At 46.2% G+C, this 19,064-nt stretch overlaps 2 protein-coding genes and 1 long non-coding RNA gene across 8 annotated transcripts in view; 1 reads left to right on the top strand and 2 right to left on the bottom strand.

Annotated features, from left to right (window-relative positions):
* Window positions 1-7,831, bottom strand: part of LOC106505661 (uncharacterized) — an 87,060-nt gene extending 79,229 nt beyond the window's left edge. For 4 of the 6 annotated variants that reach the window (XM_084989222.1, XM_084989223.1, XM_084989221.1 and 1 more), the window contains exon 1: window positions 5,037-6,947. In XM_084989222.1, coding sequence (XP_084845348.1) covers window positions 5,706-6,803 — 1,098 coding nt within the window. In that variant the 5' untranslated portion in view covers window positions 6,804-6,947 and the 3' untranslated portion in view covers window positions 5,037-5,705. Of the gene's footprint in view, window positions 1-5,036; window positions 6,948-7,693 lie in introns of those variants that run through there. The other 2 variants (XR_014823643.1, XR_014823642.1) reach the window with 1 other exon arrangement.
* Window positions 7,041-12,118, top strand: BHLHE40 (basic helix-loop-helix family member e40). Its single transcript, NM_001245010.1, is given in 5 exon segments — window positions 7,041-7,387; window positions 7,554-7,623; window positions 7,875-7,982; window positions 8,918-9,041; window positions 10,359-12,118. Coding segments are annotated over 5 exon segments (1,239 nt in total). The 5' UTR covers window positions 7,041-7,307; the 3' UTR covers window positions 11,216-12,118.
* A 2,967-nt stretch (window positions 12,119-15,085) lies between these two features.
* LOC146397415 (uncharacterized) overlaps window positions 15,086-19,064 on the bottom strand; it is a 29,722-nt gene continuing 25,743 nt past the window's right edge. The window contains exon 3 of the long non-coding RNA XR_014823646.1: window positions 15,086-15,170. This is a non-coding gene — a long non-coding RNA (uncharacterized LOC146397415). The remainder of the gene's footprint in view (window positions 15,171-19,064) is intronic.

Genomic DNA, 19,064 nt, shown 5'->3' on the forward strand with positions numbered 1-19,064 from the left:
CTGATAAAATATTGCACTCAGCAACTACAGAATACACATTCTTTTCACACCCACAGGGAACACTCAAGATAGATTATATGTTGTGCAATGAAAGATGTTTTTAAAAATGTCAAAGAATTAAAATCAAATAGAGTATATCTTCTGACCCAATAGTAATAAGTTAGAGGCCAATATACAAAGATACAAGAAACCTAGCGGAGTTCCCATTGTGGTATAGTGTCCTGGCATAGGCTGGCGCCTGCAGCTCTGTCTCAGCCCCTAGCTTGGGAACTTCCATGTGCCTCAGATGCAGCCCTAAAAAAAAAAAAAGAAGATACCTGGCATTATACACCTATTTGGATAAGCTAAAATTAAAAAACGGTGACACCACCACATGCTGGTAGGAACACAGAGAAATCTGATCTCTCAAGCATTGCAATAGAAAATGGAAAATAGTACAGCTATTCTGGCTAATAGTTTCTCATTTTCTTAAAAAACAAACATATTTACTGTATGACCCAGAAATTATACTCTTGGGCACTTATTCCAGAGAGGAAAGGTTGTGTCTACACAAAAACATGTAGAAAATGGTCCATTGTAGGTTTACTTCTAATAGCAAAAAAAAAAATTGGAACAATTCAAATGTGTTTCAGTGGATGAATGTTTACACAAATTGTGGCACATCTATATCATGGAAGACTACTCATCAATAAAAAAGAAATCTACTATTGATACACACAACCACTTGGATCTCAAGAGAATTATGTTGAGGTGGAAAAAATTCAACCTCAAAAGGTAACATACTATATGATTCCATTTGTATAACATTCTTAACATGATACAATTGAGATGGAGAACATCTTAGTGGTTGCCAGGCATTAGGGATGGGAGAGGAGAAGGGAATGAATATGACAATAAAGGGTTAGCAGTAGAAGATTTTGTAGTGATAAGACAGTTTTGTATCTTGATTGGGGTAGTATTATGCTAACTATACATGTAATAAACCTGCATAGACCTCTATACATACAGACACACACACATACACATGAGTGCATGTAAAACTGGTGAAATCTGAAAACTGTCTTTAGATTGTATTTATATTGGTCTCCTGTTTTAATATTGTATTTCAGTCCTGTAAGATATTACCATGGGGGGATACTTGGTAAAAGATACATGAAACTTCTCTGTATTATTTTTGTAAGTTCCTGTGATTCTATAATTATTGCAAAAGAAAGAGGAAAACGTGAAACGAACCTGCCTAGTATCCATGAGGACACAGGTTCAATCTCTGGCCCCTCTCAGTGGGTTAAGGATCTGGCGTTGCTGTGAGCTGTGGTGTATGTTCCAGACGAGGCTCAGATCTGGCATTTATGCTGTGGCTATGGTGTAGGCCAGCAGCTGCAGCTCCAATTCGACCCCAAGCCTGGGAACCTCCATATACTTTGGGTGCGGCCCTAAAAAGACAAAAATGAAAAAAAAAAAGAAAGAAAGAAAATTCACAAATATTTGGGAATTAAATAATACCATTCTAAATAACCCATGAATCAAAGAAAAATCACAAAGACTATTACAACATATTTTTACCTGAATGATAAGGAAAATAACAAATGTCAAATACTATGGGATGCTGTGAAAGCAGAGCTTAGAAGAAAATTCTTGGCTTTAAATACTTATAATAAGTAGAAAGGCTTAAAATCAATGACACCACTTTGCATCAAAAGAAACTAGAAAGTCAAACAAATTAAATATAATTAATTTGGAAGAAAGGGCATAAGAAAAGAGAAAAATGATGAAATATAAGATGAATGGACAGTTGAAAAAAATCAACAAAACAAAATTTGGATATTGTAAATACTACTATAATTGATAAGTCTCTTGGCAAGATGATCAAGGGAAAAAAGGAAAGAAAAAAATTAACAAAAAAATTAAATCGAAGTAAAAAGGGTTTATCGCTATAGATCACATAGACATTAAAAGGATCAAACTATACCAATCTATTGACAACTTTAAATGAAATAGAAAAATGTCTTGAAAAAAAGTTACTAAAACTGATAGAAGGGGTGTTCCCGTCGTGGCTCAGTGGTTAACTAGTCTGACTAGGAACCATGAGGCTGTGGGTTCGATCCCTGGCCTTGCTCATTGGGTTGAGGATCTGGCGTTGCCGTGAGCTGTGGTGAGGGTTGCAGACATGGCTCAGATCCCGCGTTGCTGTGGCTGTGGTGTAGGCTGGTGGCTACAGCTCCGAGTGGACTCCTAGCCTGGGAATATATGGACTCCATATGTCGCAGAAGCGGCCCTAGAAATGGCAAAAAGACAAAAAAAAAAACAAAAACACAAAAACTGATAGAAGAAGAAATAAAAATTTTAAATAGACTGAAACCTATTAAAATGTATTCATGACAAAAATATTTCCTTCAAGAAAACTCCAAACCTGGATAGCTTCTCTAATTATTTGAGAAAGACAGAGTACCAACCCCACATGAGATTTTTCAGAAAAGATGTGAAGTATTTCCCAAATTGTGTTATGAGGCCAGCATCACTTTGATACTAAAACCTGACAAAGATTACAAGAAAAACTATAGGTGTATACCCTTCACAAGCATAGACATGAACATACTTATCATTTATTATTATTAGCTAATCAAATCTAGCAATAAAAATAAGGATACCACACTGATCAAGATGGGCTTACTCCAGGAATTCAAGGTTGACTGAACACGAAGAAAACTGTACTTCATGATATTAACAGAATGAAAAAGAAGAGCTTTTTCTTTTTATCTCCTTGGATTCAAAAAAATTATCTGACAAATTCAACACACTTTTATGATAAAGTCAGCAAAATAGCAATAGCAGAAGACTTCCTAAATTGGATGAAGGAACTACATCTTACCAACACATAATACTACACACATTGACAAAACTCTGAATATTTTACTCCTACAACTGAGCATAAAGCAAAGATATCCTGAAAGGAGACATTTATACCATTGAATTCAACTGGGACTAACATCTTATTTTATAAGTAATTTGTAAGACCTGCAAGTGTGCAGGTGCTATTGATTTCTTTCTAGTGGGGACCAGCCAAAACGACACCACTGTCTCTAATGTAGACCATGTTTTCAAACCATAGGTCAGGATTTATTTGTGGACTGTAAAATCAATTTAGTAAGTAAAGCACAATATATTTTTACTATTTTTCTAGAGACTCAGAATGAATATATCAAAGGGATATTATTTTGTAAATTTTCTTGTTTGAAATACATTGGGCTGGCATCTTCCTAAAAGGTTTAACTTTTTCAAGTGAGCAATGGTTACTCTCTTAAGAGAGAAAAGTGGTCACATTACTATAACTCAACCAAGCCTTGGCTGCCCTATGTTTAAATTTACTACAAGGGTGTGTGTGTGTTTGTGTGTGTGTGGAAGTCATGATGTAAAATATATTCGTTACTGTCATCTGTGATTAAAAAAATTCTGAGGCACCATCAACAGGCAAAAAGTTATATGATATCTGAGCAAAAAGGAGTGGGTAGGTGCACAGGGCTGTGGGCTCTAACTTCCTGCTAGTAAAGGCCTGCCTAACCCTTTCCAACACACAGCATTAGACCATCAGAATGTTGAGCCTCACCAGTAAAGAAAGGAAAAATTTTGTCCTTCCTTGAACAAAATTTTCTTCTATCTACATTTAGAAGAGACAAACAGAGGAGAGGGCTATAAAATATCAGGATTACCCAGTGCAACTGCTCAGAGCTGCATCACACAACTCTAGAGGATAGTTTCAGACAGACTGCAATGTGAATGGCGCCCCCTGGAGTTGAGCAGCGTACAATCTGGAGAGCTACAAGCAATAAGTTTAGTGATTAAATGCACAAGCTTTGGAGCCCAGCAAACCTGGGGTCTAGTTCCAGATTTAATTTCAGGTTCTATAACCTGGGCAAGTAATTTAACATCCCTGAACCTCAGTTTCCTCTAGAGGACACATTACATATTCCTAGGATTTGTTCAGTGCTCTACACCTAGTGGTTTTCAATAAATATGTGGTGAATGTGAAAATGAGCTAATACGCACCTCATAAGGTGGTGGCAAGGAGTAAATTAACATACACAATATTTTTACATATAGTCTAAAAACTAGCATATGGTAAGCACTAAACACATATCTACAAAAAGCAACGAATGGAAATATTAAGATTCTTCAGGATGGAAAGATGCACTGGGGAAAGGCATTATTTTGTTTAAATCAATAAAGCATCATCATAAGCTATTGAGAGAAGAAAACATCAAAAATAATATAACATCTGGATACGGTCAAACTTTGGTAGGATGGGGATGATTTGTGACAAATTGCACTTGGAACAAATAAGTAGGAAATGACTGTTACTTCCAGTTGTAGGTCAGGTAAGGGCACAAAGTATTGATAACTTCAAAGCATTCTAAGAATCTGAACTGTCTGGGTTCACTCTTGGCATGGGGGGGTGCAGTGACAATGAGGGGACATGTGTTCCTTCCCCAGTGCTTATTTCCTGGTGGAATTGTGGTTTGGGCACAGTCAGAACAACTCTCCACCCTTATTAAAGTCTCACAATGGAGCAGGTCAACCTAGACTGAAAGCACAAACCCAGGACAGACTCCAGTGCCCTCCTGCCCAGGGTTCTGCGGCCCACCTCCCGGCAGGAAGCTTCGGTGCCTCCGCTGTCACTGCCCCCAGAGAGATGGCTGATAACAAAAGCCACGAAGGTACATTCCAGAAAGGAGGAATGCTGAGCCCCCAATCCGCACCCCCCCACCCCCCTACCCCGGCCCCAGTGAGGTCAGCCAGTTAGCAGTTAGAAAAGGAGGCATTTCTCACACTTGCTAATGAATTTGACGCTTGCGAAACATAAACAGGAAGTGGGAACTCTCCAAAGCGACCTGAAGGAAATCCACTCCCAGTCTGGTCAACGTGTGAATCCCAGTTCTTTAGGTTGTCAAGGACACTGCCAATTAATACTGACCACCCTCCCCCTTCCCCAACACCCACCCACCCAAACTGCACTCTAGGCTAATCTTCACGGGTCTCACCCCATCTTTTTCAAGCCTTCCCACAGCCAGGTCACTCAGCAGCGGGGTGACTGACCCGAGGCGCAGTGGGAAAGGCTTACAGTCATCTCTCAACTCCCCGAACTTGCAGGGCAGGGCAGCGTAGAGGTCAGTGAAATCCCCAGCCAGGCCTTATTTTAGTCATGAATTTCCACTGGCTCCCTCCTCTGACTGCATCAGCGATGCTCACGCCGCGCGCTTGGAGTTTCAGCTGTTTTCCTTGCTCCAGGCTGAGTTAGAAGGTCACAGAGGCCGGACTTTTCCGGGGAAGGTAGGTGGGGGCCTCAGGCGACCTAAGTGAAATTGCGGAGATCTCGGGCCGCTGGGAAGAGACCTTTCTGCCCCAAGCTCCGGGCAGTGTGTTAACTTCTCATCCCTCCTCTACCCAGGCGTCTTGGTTAGCATTAAATACCATTTTTAGTAGGAAAAAAAACCCCCAAAACAAAAACACTTTATCTTTTTTTCCTCTGTCCACCAATGGCACCGATATCGTTTTCCAGGGCTGCCTTGCCCAAGGTATTATCTTCCCAGAGGTTCCTGTAAATTCAAGGGCAGAATCTGCGTTGGATTCCCCCACGGTGTGTCTAGCAACGGGGACAATGCCTGGCACAGGGTAGGGAAGTCAACAAATGCGTGTAGAATGAATGAATGCTAAGATGTCACTGTGAAGGGCAGATAGTTTTTCCTAGTCTCTCTCCCTTTCCTCCATCTCCGGGTGAGGATCCCACACGGCACCGCCGAAGTTCCCGGAGGGAGGGAGACGGCAGACTCCGGCGGGCCACACCGGCCCGGGGCTCTCCGTCCCCCGGTCTGGGCAGAGGGGCTCGAAGTCGGGGACGCTGCGGCCCGAGCTCCGGCCACGTGAAGTGTCACGCCCCGCGCTGCTGCAGGGCAGGCGCCGCCGCCGCGGTTGTGTAACGTTGCAGCCCGAGGGGAGGCGACCCGAGCGCCTCCGCTCCGGTGGGGGCAGAGAAGGGAGGGAACGCAGGGCTCCGCGCCGGGTATCTTTCTGTGCTTGACTAGTCCAAGGCGCGCGGGGGGGGGGGTACTCTGGAGCACCCTGGGGGGTGGGCAAGTGGGTGCCCGCCAGCGCTCAGGCTGTGCCCGGGAGCGGAACTCCGGGGGAGCCAGGGGCCCGCCGCACGCAGCCTCTCGGATCAGGTGCGCAGAGCGTGCTCGGCGGCGGCCTCGGCTGCCCCTGCGCTTGGCTGCCAGCCCGCTTCCCATGGGGTGACATCCGCCCCGCCCCTCGGCCCCTCCCCACGTCGGGCGATTCCTGGACTCTGGGCTGGAGGGTGGGGGCAGGGAAGCCGGCACCGAAAGAAACCCCAGCCCCTGGGGAAGGCAGGGGGGCCGGGCGACTCCCTCGGCTGAGCGCTGGTTCCTCCGAGCGGACCGCGCGGGGGGAGGAGGAAACGGGTTGGGCTGGAGCGAGCGAGGGGATATTCCTCTCCCGGCTTGAGTCAGAGGCGGGCGGATCCGTCCTCCCCCGTTCCCTCCCAGGAGACGGGAACTTACTTCATTTCCCTGGGGCAGGTTCGCCCACGTTACCAACCTCCCCTCCCTGCACCCCCCCCCCCGGCTCCCCGGGCCCTTCCAGCTTCCGCGCCCCCCACCCGGCTGGGCAGGACCCAGGCCGCGCTGCCACCCCCTCTTCGGGGAAAGGCAGCCGCAGACACCTGGGGGCCGGAGCTGGGGGTGGGGGCTCCCTCGCAGCCGCGGGAGCGTTGTCCAACACGTGAGACTCATGTGATGAAGCCGGGGGAGGGCGGGCAGGTCGCTCCTTCCCTCCCCGGCAGCGGCCAGACGTGCCTGGAGTCACAGGGTAGAACACGTAGCTCCAACCCACCCACTCGCTCCCATTTAACCCAGCCCGCAGCCTCTCCATTACTCCTCGGCTCGTTCTCCCCCCACCCCCCCACTCCACCCTAACCGCCCCCCCCCCCCGCTCCCTCCCGCCTCCCCGCCCGCCCCACTTCTCATTCACTTGGCTCGCACAGCGCAGACGGCGCAGGGAGCACACATCGCCAGTCTGTGCGCAGAGCCTGAGCCAGAAGCCGCGGGGACACCATGCACGCCCCCAACTGAAGCAACACCTCAAAGCCGAAGCTCCGGGCAGCCCGGAGGATTTCAGGGAGCTCAGACTCAGAGGAACTCCTGAGGAGAGACCCCTCGAAACCTCTCCAGGACAGTCCTCACCGGACTCTCTGCCACTGCAGACAGGAGCGCACAGTGGCCCCGGCTCGCCGCGCCATGGAGCGGATACCCAGCGCGCAGCCGCCCCCCGCTTGCCTGCCCAAAGCACCAGGACTGGAGCCTGGAGACCTACCAGGGTAAGTTGACACCCCCGGCCCCTTCAAGCCTCAACTCCAGTCCTGCGTTCTGAGCGACTTTCAACTCGGAATCGCTCTGGGCGCATATGCGGGTTCATGCCCGCCAGGGTTCCTGAAGCGGGTGCGCAGGCAAAGTCACGACCCTTCTTCGTCCCTCTCCCTGCAGGATGGATTTTGCCCACATGTATCAAGTGTACAAGTCGAGGCGGGGAATAAAGCGGAGCGAGGACAGCAAGGTAAGGGCCCCGGACCCCTGGGGACCCCAGCCCCTAGCACGCACTGAGTTCCCAAGAAAACTTTTCTCACTTTGAGGTTGGAGGGGGTATGCAAGGTGCGGGGTCCGTGCCTGGATGGCTTGGAGAAGAAGGTAGTTCTGGGTGTGACTCTGTTCATTTGCCCCTACTCTTCTCGCGCCGCGGGGTAAGGGAGGAAAAGGGCTTCTCATCCTCCTCCTCCGGAGCCCACCATTTCCCCGTGCGCCTTGCAGGAGACTTACAAACTGCCGCACCGGCTCATCGAGAAAAAGAGACGTGACCGGATTAACGAGTGCATCGCCCAGCTGAAGGATCTCCTCCCCGAACATCTCAAACTTACAGTAAGTGAGAAGCTGGCCCTTCTCCAAACCAGCTCCTTTGCCCAGAGGGCGGTCGGGGGTCACTCGCCGCCTGCAGGTCCCGCCGGGAACTGCAGGCCAGACGGCTGGATTCGAGCTGCTGGGTGGCTATTTGGGGTACACTTCCCCAGTCCTCAGAATTTTCTGGCAGCCTCATGCAAATAAGGTGAAAACCGTTTGTATTTCTCCAGTTGGCACCAACACCGGCTGGCCTTCCTTTGCAAGAGTTTAAGGCTCACCGTTCTGGTGATTTTCAAGGTTCTCTTGATTTCCTAACTTGAGCAAACCAAGCAACCTGCAATTTTTCTTAACCTCTTTCCTCCCCATCTCTTTTTAAAATGAGAGGACTTGTTTGGGTGTGTGATTTTTTTTTTTTTTTAAACATCCTGTCCTTTCTTGGCAATGGTCAACAGCTTACTAGCTTGACAGCCTTTGGTTGGGGAAAGGGAAAAAAAAAGAAGTATTTAGGGAGGAAGAAAAAACTTAGATGAACTGGAAGTTATGACAGGGTGTCAGGAAAGAAACTAGGGAAAGCCTCTTGGCTGCCAGACACAGTAGAAGTCCTTCCTCGGGTTGACACCACTGCAGAGAAATGTAATCTTCGGATTCCCCTGAGTTAAGGTCAGCAGAGGCTGCTGGAAAAATTTATCTGTCAGAGCTTTCTCCTGAGGTAGCTGCTGCTTCCAAAATGCCTCCAAAGATGGGTGACACTCATTTGTTGTTTTTTAACTAGTTTTTTTTTAATAATTATATATATATATATTTTAAACATCTAAAAACTTAAAATGAAATTTAGCCAACCAGGAAAGGTTGTTTTTGTTTTTTTTTCCCTTTAGAGACATCTCTCATTGCTAATAAGGGTCCTAGAGGTGGGACTTCTCTGAGCTCCCTGCTGACTGAGGCTCTTTTTATTCCAGACTTTGGGTCACTTGGAAAAAGCAGTGGTTCTTGAACTTACCTTGAAGCATGTGAAAGCACTAACGAACCTAATTGATCAGCAACAACAGAAAATCATTGCCCTGCAGAGCGGTTTGCAAGCTGGTGAGTTCCTGAGCCTGGCTATCTCCTAAGAGTTCTAGCACAAATGGAGAGCCTGTGGGCTCAACATCTGACATAAGAAACATTCCTGCAACAAACTGCTTATGCACATTCACTGGGGAAGATGCTGTTTTATCTTTCCTAAAAGGTCAGACTTTTCATTTGGGAGGCTGCTATGTGCCACCTGGCATGAATACGTATTAGTCAAACGGTAAAATATTTCTGTGGCATTTTGGCTTAAAGAGTTTCTAGGTTCTGGGAGTTTTCCCCCCCTTCCTTTCAAAATGCCAAGGCACCTATAATTTGCATCGTGGGTGTTTTACAGTTAGTCTTCTTAGCCCTGTTTCATTGGAGAATAAAATCATGGGTATGCCCCAGTGTTTTCCTGTGTCTCTACTTCCTTATCACATGGTGTGTGGTATGATCCTGGCAGGATGACAGCAGGAGTTTTTCCTGCATTTCATGTGGTTCCCTGAATAGCCACTAGGTATCTTGGTGAATTACACAATCTCACGAAACCACTGAAGTTTCATCATGTTTCTCCTGACTTCCAGAGAATCACAATCACCTTCCAGAGAATCACAATCACGTCTCGTCTCACTCTTTCCAGATAATATTGTACACACCAGGGAGAAATTCTTCTATCCAATCCCTCATTCCTTTCCTCTCTGCCCCTCTTTCCAAACTGTTATGATGAGAGTCACAAGAACCTAGCAGGTGCTTCTGCCAGTTTCCTTGTTGAAAATAAGAAGATGATCCTACCTAATTTCTTGGGGATCGTGGATAGAATACAGGGGAAAGACTGAGGAATGGCCTTTAAAGATTACAGCATGCCTGCCCCTTGTATAAATCATTGAAAATAAGCGTACTTCAGGTGACAGTGTTCCTTCATTCTCATGACTATCTGGTCTCTGTCCATCTTGCTATGGTAAGACTGATGTTCTACAAATTGACTCTAGCTATACACATACTAGGTCGTTCTTTGCTGTGTCGCTTACAATGAAAAAGCAAGCACAACCTATAAATTCAACAATAGGGGAAATAGTCTGTTTCTATTAATTATGGTCTGTTTCTATGATGGAATATTATATATCCATTACAAAATATATGTTATCTCTGAGTGGTAGGATTATAGATGATTTTTATTTTATCTTTTCAGTGTAACCCAGATTTTCTCTGATCATATTACTTTTAGAGTTAGGAACATAAAGCAGTAAATGCTATTAACAAAAATGGAAGCTCCTAGTCTTTGTCATATAGGTATGCAGGTAAACCACAGGGCCTTCTGAAATGTTTTCCTTTGGATCTGTGTTGATCCAGGTGATCTGTCGGGGAGAAATGTCGAAGCAGGTCAAGAGATGTTCTGCTCAGGTTTCCAGACCTGTGCCCGGGAGGTGCTTCAGTACTTGGCCAAGCATGAGAATACTCGGGACCTGAAATCTTCGCAGCTGGTTACCCACCTCCACCGCGTGGTCTCCGAGCTCCTGCAAGGTGGTACCTCCAGGAAGCCAGCAGACCCAGCTCCCAAAGTGATGGACTTCAAGGAGAAACCCAGCTCCCTGGCCAAAGGCTCTGAAGGCCCAGGCAAAAACTGTGTGCCAGTCATCCAGCGGACTTTCCCTCACTCAAGTGGTGAGCAGAGTGGCAGTGACACAGACACAGACAGTGGGTACGGAGGAGAATCAGAGAAGAGCGAGCTGCGGGTCGAGCAGCCATACTTCAAAAGTGATCATGGACGCAGGTTCACCATGGGAGAAAGGATCAGTGCTATTAAGCAAGAATCCGAAGAACCCCCCACGAAAAAGAGCAGGATGCAACTCTCAGATGATGAAGGCCATTTCACTAGCAGTGACCTGATCAGCTCCCCATTCCTGGGTCCACACCCACACCAGCCTCCTTTTTGCCTGCCCTTTTATCTGATCCCACCATCAGCAACTGCCTACTTGCCTATGCTGGAGAAGTGCTGGTATCCCACTTCCGTCCCAGTGTTATACCCAGGCCTCAACGCCTCTGCTGCAGCCCTCACCAGCTTCATGAACCCAGACAAGATCACAGCCCCCTTGCTCATGCCCCAGAGACTCCCTTCTCCCTTGCCACCCCACCCGGCCATCGACTCTTCTGCCCTGCTCCAAGCTCTGAAGCAGATCCCCCCTTTAAACTTAGAAACCAAAGACTAAACTATTTAGGGGGTACTGCTGTTGTGCTTTCCTTCCACCCTACTTCCCCCCAAAAAAACCCCATAAAAACAGTGTCTGTGAGTACAGCAAGACTGTTCCAGTGTGTATGCCAGGTTTATCAGTGTCAGGAAGAAAAGATTCAGGAGTGTGTGTGTGTGCGTGTGCATATGCACACACTCGTGTGCACATGCATCATGTGTTGGTATGGGACATTAGAGCTCTTTTTGGCATCGGGAGGATGTGAAGGAGTACCTGACATTCTGACATCAGGTGATTTGGGGGGATGGTAGTACGTCTCTGGGCTTTTCCCCACCCAGAGACTATCCCCCTCTGCTACAAATCAGCTGGAGTTTCAAAAGCTTCAAAGTCTTGGTCTGTGAGTCAGTCTTTACTTTGGGAGCCAGGTCTGTGGCTTTGAGAAAAAGGTACTTTCAAAAGAGGGCTTTCCAGAGTGCGGTTCTCAGCCAGCTCTTCTGACCCCACCCTTCTCCCTTTCATTGTCACCGTGACTCACCATATGGGGAGAGGGCAGCCAGACTGAACTTTCTGCAAAGTGGTGAAGTAGCAGACACTGGCATAGCATGGTAGCGGTTTGGGGAGATTTCCACAGGACTGCTCCCCACCCCTGCCTCGGATGAATAAAGAGAATGTAGTTCCCTACTCAGGCTTTCATAGCGATTAGCTTCCTAAGGAACTGAAAAAGGCCCCCTGGTACAAGCCCAACTGCCAGGGAAGGAGGGAGAAGCCACCCTGGGCCTCAGGCATCTGTTTTTAGTCTTACTGAGAAAACGGTCTTGCTGTCCAGGGAATCAAAGCAGGGTTAGAGAGATGCAAGCGCCTAAGTTCCCAGAACCCCAAAGTGCATAAAAAGCTGAGTAATAAATTACTGTTCCCACAAGCGAAGCTAGACTCGGTTGTCAGCTCTACCCTCAAGCTCCTTTTAACCAGGCTTAGCTTCCTTAAGGACTAACCAACCCTTGGCATAGCAAGATCCTTTCTGCAGGCTAATTCCCCTTACCCGACGGCATATGGAGTGTCCTTATTGCTAAAAAGGATTCTGTCTCCTTCAAAGAAATTTTATTTTTGGTCCAGAGTACTTTTCTGACTTGTCCAGCTAGCCCTGCACCAGCTTTTTGAAATGCACTATGCTTGATCGCTGACCGTGTTTTAACTTTTTATTTTCCTGTTTTTATTTTGGTATAAAGTTGTTGCCTTTATTTGTAAAACTGTTATAAATATATATATATTATATAAATATATTGAAAAGGAAAGTGTTTCAGATGTTTATTTGTATAATTACTTGATCTACAAAAGTGAGGGAAAATGAATGTATTCCTGTTTTTGAAGAGAAGAATAATTTTTTTTTTCTCGAGGGAGAGGTACAGTGTTTATATTTTGAAGCCTTCCTGAAGGTGTGAAATTGTAAATATTTTTATCTATGAGTCAATGTTAAGGAGTTGTTTTAAAATACTTAATAAAATAATCCTTTTCCTGTGGAAGAGAAAGACAGTTTCTTGTATTTTTTTGAATCACTCTTGAGGGTGTGATGTGGCCGCCTCCTTCTGCCCACCCCACTTGGCTGAAGGCAACAACTAGTTAATCGTGGTGTAATGTCATTCAGTTTTTCATGTGCCTTTATCCAGTCAGACAGAATAAGCTTAGTCAATTTAGTAGGTAAATTTTTGTTTTCTTAAACTAAACTTTGCCAGAGGTTTACAATCTTCCTGTGCCTCTTTCCAGAATTAAGCAAAAAGCATATTTTTCCCCCAGTCTTCTTGTGTCAGGGTCCTTAGAACTTGACAGAAAATCAAAATATGAAATCGTGGCCCTTTGTGTCTGGGGTGCTTGCTGGAGGTGTAGGCACATTGAGAAAAGATTATGCAATAGTAATTGCTGCTGGGGATACAGCACTTCCGCCAAGGCAGTCTAACTTTTTGAGTCTAGCAAGGTCTAATGGATTTGCCATATCCTGTCCTATTGCTGCGAAAGGCAACATTCCATGATTATTTTCTACATCCTTCCTGGACTTCCTCTCACTGGGTGTGTTTGTGCGTGAATGAATATTGCTGTTCCTTACTCAAGAGCTCTTACGAAAAAAAAAATTCCATGGGAAAAGAAGTGGGAAATGACCCGGTCGAGTATTTTTGCCTCCCTGTTTCTCCCTCTCGGAGGTGTCCTGATGTTTCCTGATGGCCAGAGTGCCTAGCTCACCACATACCAGATCCCAAAGCATCTTCCAGAAGCCTCTAGCTGTCTGGAGCCCATGCAGGGAACCTGCCCCTAGGGAGTTCCCAGCCAGGCAGAGGCACCACCTGCCCTTCCTGTCTGCTTGCTTCAAATGTCACCTTCCCTGTCTCCTGATGAGCCAGCAGGTGGGAATGAGCATTGCCTGGCTTATGGAAGATGCAAAAGGGAGGCTGTCTCCAGGGCAGCATGGCATCTTGTGAGCAGCCCTGGACCAGGAGTCAGGAGATGAGTGGGTGGCCTTAACAATGAACTAGTCTGGTGTCTCCTCCTCCACACCTGTTTTTGGTTCAGTAAAATAAGGATTCTGAGCCCCTCTCACATGTGGCAGATGACACAGTCACAGGCAGATGGCACAGTCTGTAAGGCCCTCTTTCTCCCAGCAACGTAGGGCCTGGCCCTCCAGGTCTCCTGCCTGTTAAGTGCCTGAATTCCTCCATGAATTGCTAAGCTTTTCTGGCTAGACTCTTTGGGTAAAAACCTAAACAAATCAAGTTTATCCTGGGGATGGAGTACAGGGTTGAAATCAAGGCCAAACTCTTTCGCCAGCCCCACTCTCCTCCCTGGGCCATGACTCAAGAAGGAGCTGTGGGGACAGAAGGAAGTGGTTGGAGCACCCTGAACTAAAAAAGGTTTGAGGGTTCCACACATAGTCAACTCAGAATCCCCCTGCTACCTTCTGCTCCAAACAGCCCTTAAAGAGACAGACATCCTTGAGCCTCCCTTTCTGCTCCTAGTTTGCCCTTCCTTCTAGGCCAGTTTCAGCAGGTTCCAAGTGGCTCTGGAGGGAGATTTGGAGGAGGGGTTTGCACCCCAGTCTTTTGCCCATTCAGGACAAAGAGGACCTCTGTTTAAAAAGGGGTGTGTGTGAGTGAGAGGGGGTGAGGCACCGGCTTTAGGACCAGGCAGAGGTGGCAGGAGGCAGGGGAGGGGACACTTGGGATCTGGCCGCCTTCAGACAGGGCGTGCTCCTCTGGGCCGTCCGGGATGGTCTCACCCAGAGCTGACCTGCCTCGCCTGTTGACACAACGTCACGTTTCCGACTGCAGCCCTTTCATGTGCGGCCCGCGGCTAAATGCGGCTGCCGGTTCCTGGAAGCAGACGTGCCTGGCACCGCGTCAGCAGAAACCTGATCCCCGGGGAGGCTTGGCACTGGCCACGGGCTCGCTGGGCCCCCAGAATAGGGCCTGGCAACGGGTGCCAAGCGCCTCCACCCCGGCCTCGCGCCCTGCAGGAGGGAATCCGAGCGCTCTCTGTGGGTGGTGGGGGCGGGGTGGGGTGGGGGGCTGGATTTAGGCACGGCCTAGGAATGAGGGCCTAATTAACTAGAAGCTAGAAGCTTCCCTCGGGATATCGCTCATTAATGAAGCCTAACAATCTAGAAGTACCACGATGGGTACTATTATAATTTACATTGCTTAGATGAATAAAATTGAGCTCAGAGAGGGATGTTAACTTGCCCAAGTTCACACAGCTTCCCAGTCACTAAACCATTAGTGGAATGGTGAATATATTGCCTAGTGGCTCTTCTCAATTGGACCCAAGAGGAAGGCTTTCAGAATCTAGTTGTTAATAATAGTAATAATACCAATTCTACTATTACTGATAGCAAATAGTTTATAGCATTTATTATTTGCCAGGTACTCTTCAAAGCACTGCATGTACAAAAACTTCACAGCAATTCCATGAGGTAGGCAGAAATCTTTTTCTCCTTAAAAAAAAAAAAGTAGGCACAGAGAGGTTAAGTAACTTGCATAAGGTCACACAGCTCCAGCGGTCAATTGAAATTTAAACCTAGGCAATTTGATTCCAGAATCTATGTACTTAACTACAAAACCACATCACACTTCTCATAAAATAATAGTGAAAGTAATCATAACAATAATAATAGTAAAAGAGTAATAACTTCCACTGTTACTACCATATTTTGAGTAATTTCCCTAGGCCAGGTACTGTATTTTAAGCACTTTATTTTTGGCCAGGCTCGTGGCACATGTAAGTCCCAGGGCCAGCTATCGAACCCTCACCATAGCAGTAACAAGTAACAAAGCCAGACCCCCAGATCCTTAACCTACTGCACCACTAGGGAACTCATACATTAAGCACTTTATGCAAATCATCTCTACTTCCTATAGCAACTGTGAGGAGTAGATATTAATAAGAGATGAAAAAACTGGAGCTAGAGAGAAGAAATTTGAGCCTCACCAGAGGTGACACAGGACAGAGCCATGCCCTTTCTCTGGTATAGAATTGCTTCTAAACTGAGCTGCTGTGATGCTGGGCTTGAACATGCATTATCTTATTTAATCCTCAAAGTAGCCCCCATGGAGTAGGTACTATGATCCCTGTGCTTGGATGAGATACGTGAATCTCAGGGTAAAGTTATTCAGCTGACTCTTTATTTGCTTCCTTGCAAGTACCCCCACCTAGCATCCCACCGCTAAAAATCAGCGCATTCTCTAATTAAAGAGCTAACCCTGCAGGAATATTGGGGCCTGGGGTTGGGGTAGGGCTAGGGGTAGGGAAGGGCGTTTATAGATTGTCTGTGCTGAGAACCAGAACCTGGGTTTGAAGAAATTCTATGCCAAATGATCTGGGGTGGGAAGCAGGGGACATTCCTTTTCTCACATCCCTCTTAAGGTTAGGAAAGATGCAGGTAGAGAGGCCTAGGATGGAGCTACCTATGGACCACTTGAGGCGGGGCCATTCCGTAGGAGGGAGGAAGGGAGGGAGGCTGGGACTGAATTTCTGGCTCTCTTGCTAGAAGGGAAAGTGGGCAGACTTGAAAATCAGGCCATGACAGCTCCCGTCCCTCTCAGGTTCCATCTGCCGACCCACACCCTGTCCCAGCTCTCAGCCCTTGGCTAGCTCCCCAGTACTTGGCTGGTGAGGGGTAAGCATGAGGCTGCTTCTCTCTTTGGAAGGGGGTCAGAATCTCAGGTTGGAGCTTGACCGGCTGCCAGGTTTCTCCTCAGGCCTCAGGAGCCCCCGTGAGGCTCTGAGAGACAGATCGCACTGAGTTCCCAAATGGTTTTATATAAAGACTATGTATTAATGGGATCAGCATGTTCCCCAAAGACACAGAATTCCCTAAAGTGCCACGTGGCATGGAGGAAGGGAAGGAAGGCTCTGGGTTCCTCACCCCTTCTTTTGCTGGAGCAGCCTCCTTTTTCTCTGTCTTAAATATCGTACTGGTTTGTTTGAACAAGAGTTCCATTGCTTTAAAAGAAAAGAAAAATCACAAAATGTTTGGAGGGCACCAAACCATAGCCCCTTCCTCAGGCCTGGCCTTCACCTAACCCACCTCCTTCTCTGGGATCCAGAGGGAGGCAGAGGCCACTCAAAATCAAACCCACCCCATCCCCACCCCCCCCTTCAGTAACACCCCCCTGTTTATCCCAAGCCATCTGTTTGGCCCGACTACCACAGCAGAACATGAGCTGGGTGAAGCCTCTCCCATTGGCTATGGAAGCCACCGACAAGCTTGTCTCTCGGCTGGGCTATCCAGTCTTGTGATGTGGCTGGATTGGGTCCCGGAAGGTTTCTTCTGCAAGAGACAGGGCTCTCCCTTCCCAGAGGAATCTTAGCAAAGATACTGAGGTGGGACATCAGGAAATGAATCACCAGGCTGCTAGGTAAGGGGCTGGGGGTGAGGGAGATTGGCCTAAGGCTGTGGCCAAAGTGATAGGGAAAGCCAGCCTTGGCTTCTCCTAAGAACCCTGCTGTCCCTCTGGCATACCCACCTCTAAAAGTGTGAAAGGGAAGTAGCTTGTGCTTATTGATATGTTTGGAGAGCAAATACTTTTTTTGGGAAATGACATTATAGATAGTATACAGAGGCAGGGATTATGCAAGGGTTTCTAGGGAATTCAAGCGGGAGAAAAAGGAGGGAAAACGATTCCCTTTTCAGTGGGGGGGGAATATGTGTTTCATAAAATTTATATAAAATATCTAATATTTTTGTACTTTTTTTTTACTATGGAGAAATTAAAACATACATGAAAGTAGACAGAAACAGCAAAAAGAAAAATGACCCAATTTTAAAATGAGCAGAGGACTTGAGTAAGACATTTCTCCAAAGAAGATATGCAAATGGCCAAGAAGCACATGAAAAGATGCTCAACATCATTAGTCATCAGGGAAATGCAAAATCAAAACCTCGAGATACCACTTCACACCCACTAGATGGCTACAATAAAGAAAAAACAAAACGGAAAATAACAATTGTTGTCGAGGAGGTGGAGAATTTGGAACATTCCTACATTGCTGGTGGGAATATAAAACAATTTAGCTGCTGTGGAAGGCAGTTCAGTGAGTGGTTCCTCAAAAAGTTAAAACGCAGAATTACCCAGTAACTCTGCAATTCCTCTCCTAGGTATACAATCCAAAAAACTGAAAATAAGTACTCCAACCAGCATGTGTACAAGCATGTTCATAAGAGCACTATTCACAATAGCCAAAAGATGGACACAGCCTAAATGTTCATCAGTGGATGAGTGGATAAACATACTGTGTTATATACATACAATGGACTAAAAAGAAACGCAGTACTACATGCTGTATGTTACAACATATACCTGTAGCATGATATAGGCTACAACATGGATAAATCTCAAAAATAGTATACTTGGTAAAAGAAGCCAGGCACAAAAAGTCACAAATAGTATGATTTCATTTATAGGAAATATCAAGAATAGTGACAGAAGACAGACTGATGGCTGCCAGGGGCTGAAGGGAGAAAGAAATGGGGGGAAATTGCTTAATGGGTACAGGGTTTTAATCTGAAGTGTTGGAAATGTGTTTAATGTTTTTGTTTTGTTTTGTTTTGTTTTTGTCTTTTTAGGGCTGCACCCACAGCATATGGAGGTTCCCAGGCTAGGGGTCAAATCAGAGCTGCAGCTGCTGGCTTACACCATAGCCATGGCAACGCCAGATCCGCCGCATCTGTGACCTACACCACAGCTCACAGAAATGCCAGATCCTTACCCACTGAGCAAGGCCAGGGATCGAACCTGTGTCCTCATGGATGCTAGTCAGATTCGTTTCCACTGAGCCACAACGGGAACTCTGGAAATGTGTTTAATTTGAAGTGGTTGTACAACTTTGTGAATGTACTATATGCCACTGAATTGTTCACTTTAAAGTGGTTGATTTCACCTCAATAAATTATTTTTTTTAAGTAGACAGAAGAGCATAATGAATCCTCTAGATATTAGCTTTTCTGTCTTAATAGTCATCAATCTATGTCCAGTTTCACCTGTAATGTGTATACCATTCTGCTTCCCTTATTTACATATTATTTTGAAGCAAATCTGGAGATATGATTTCATTTGTAGATATTTCACTATATATCTCTAAAAAATATTCTATAAAAATTAGTACAAACGCATGATCACACCTAAAAAAATTTTGTAACAATATTGGAAGGCAATTTTTCAAGACTAATTTTCTGAATAGAAGCATGGTATAGTTTCAAAAACCTAAAAACTTAAAAGTGATCAGTGGAAAAAACTATGCTCCTGTCCTGATTCACCCTTTTTGATTTCTCTGGCTGAGCCAAAATCACCTATAAGTAGGCAGGTAGGCATTGCTTTAACTTATCTTA

The sequence above is a fragment of the Sus scrofa genome, chromosome 13, assembly GCF_054392235.1.
Source record: "Sus scrofa isolate SSC_HxYL_T2T_F1_AM1 chromosome 13, Sscrofa_HxYL_maternal_Yorkshire_Landrace_v2.0, whole genome shotgun sequence".
Classification (NCBI taxonomy): Eukaryota; Metazoa; Chordata; class Mammalia; order Artiodactyla; family Suidae; genus Sus; species Sus scrofa.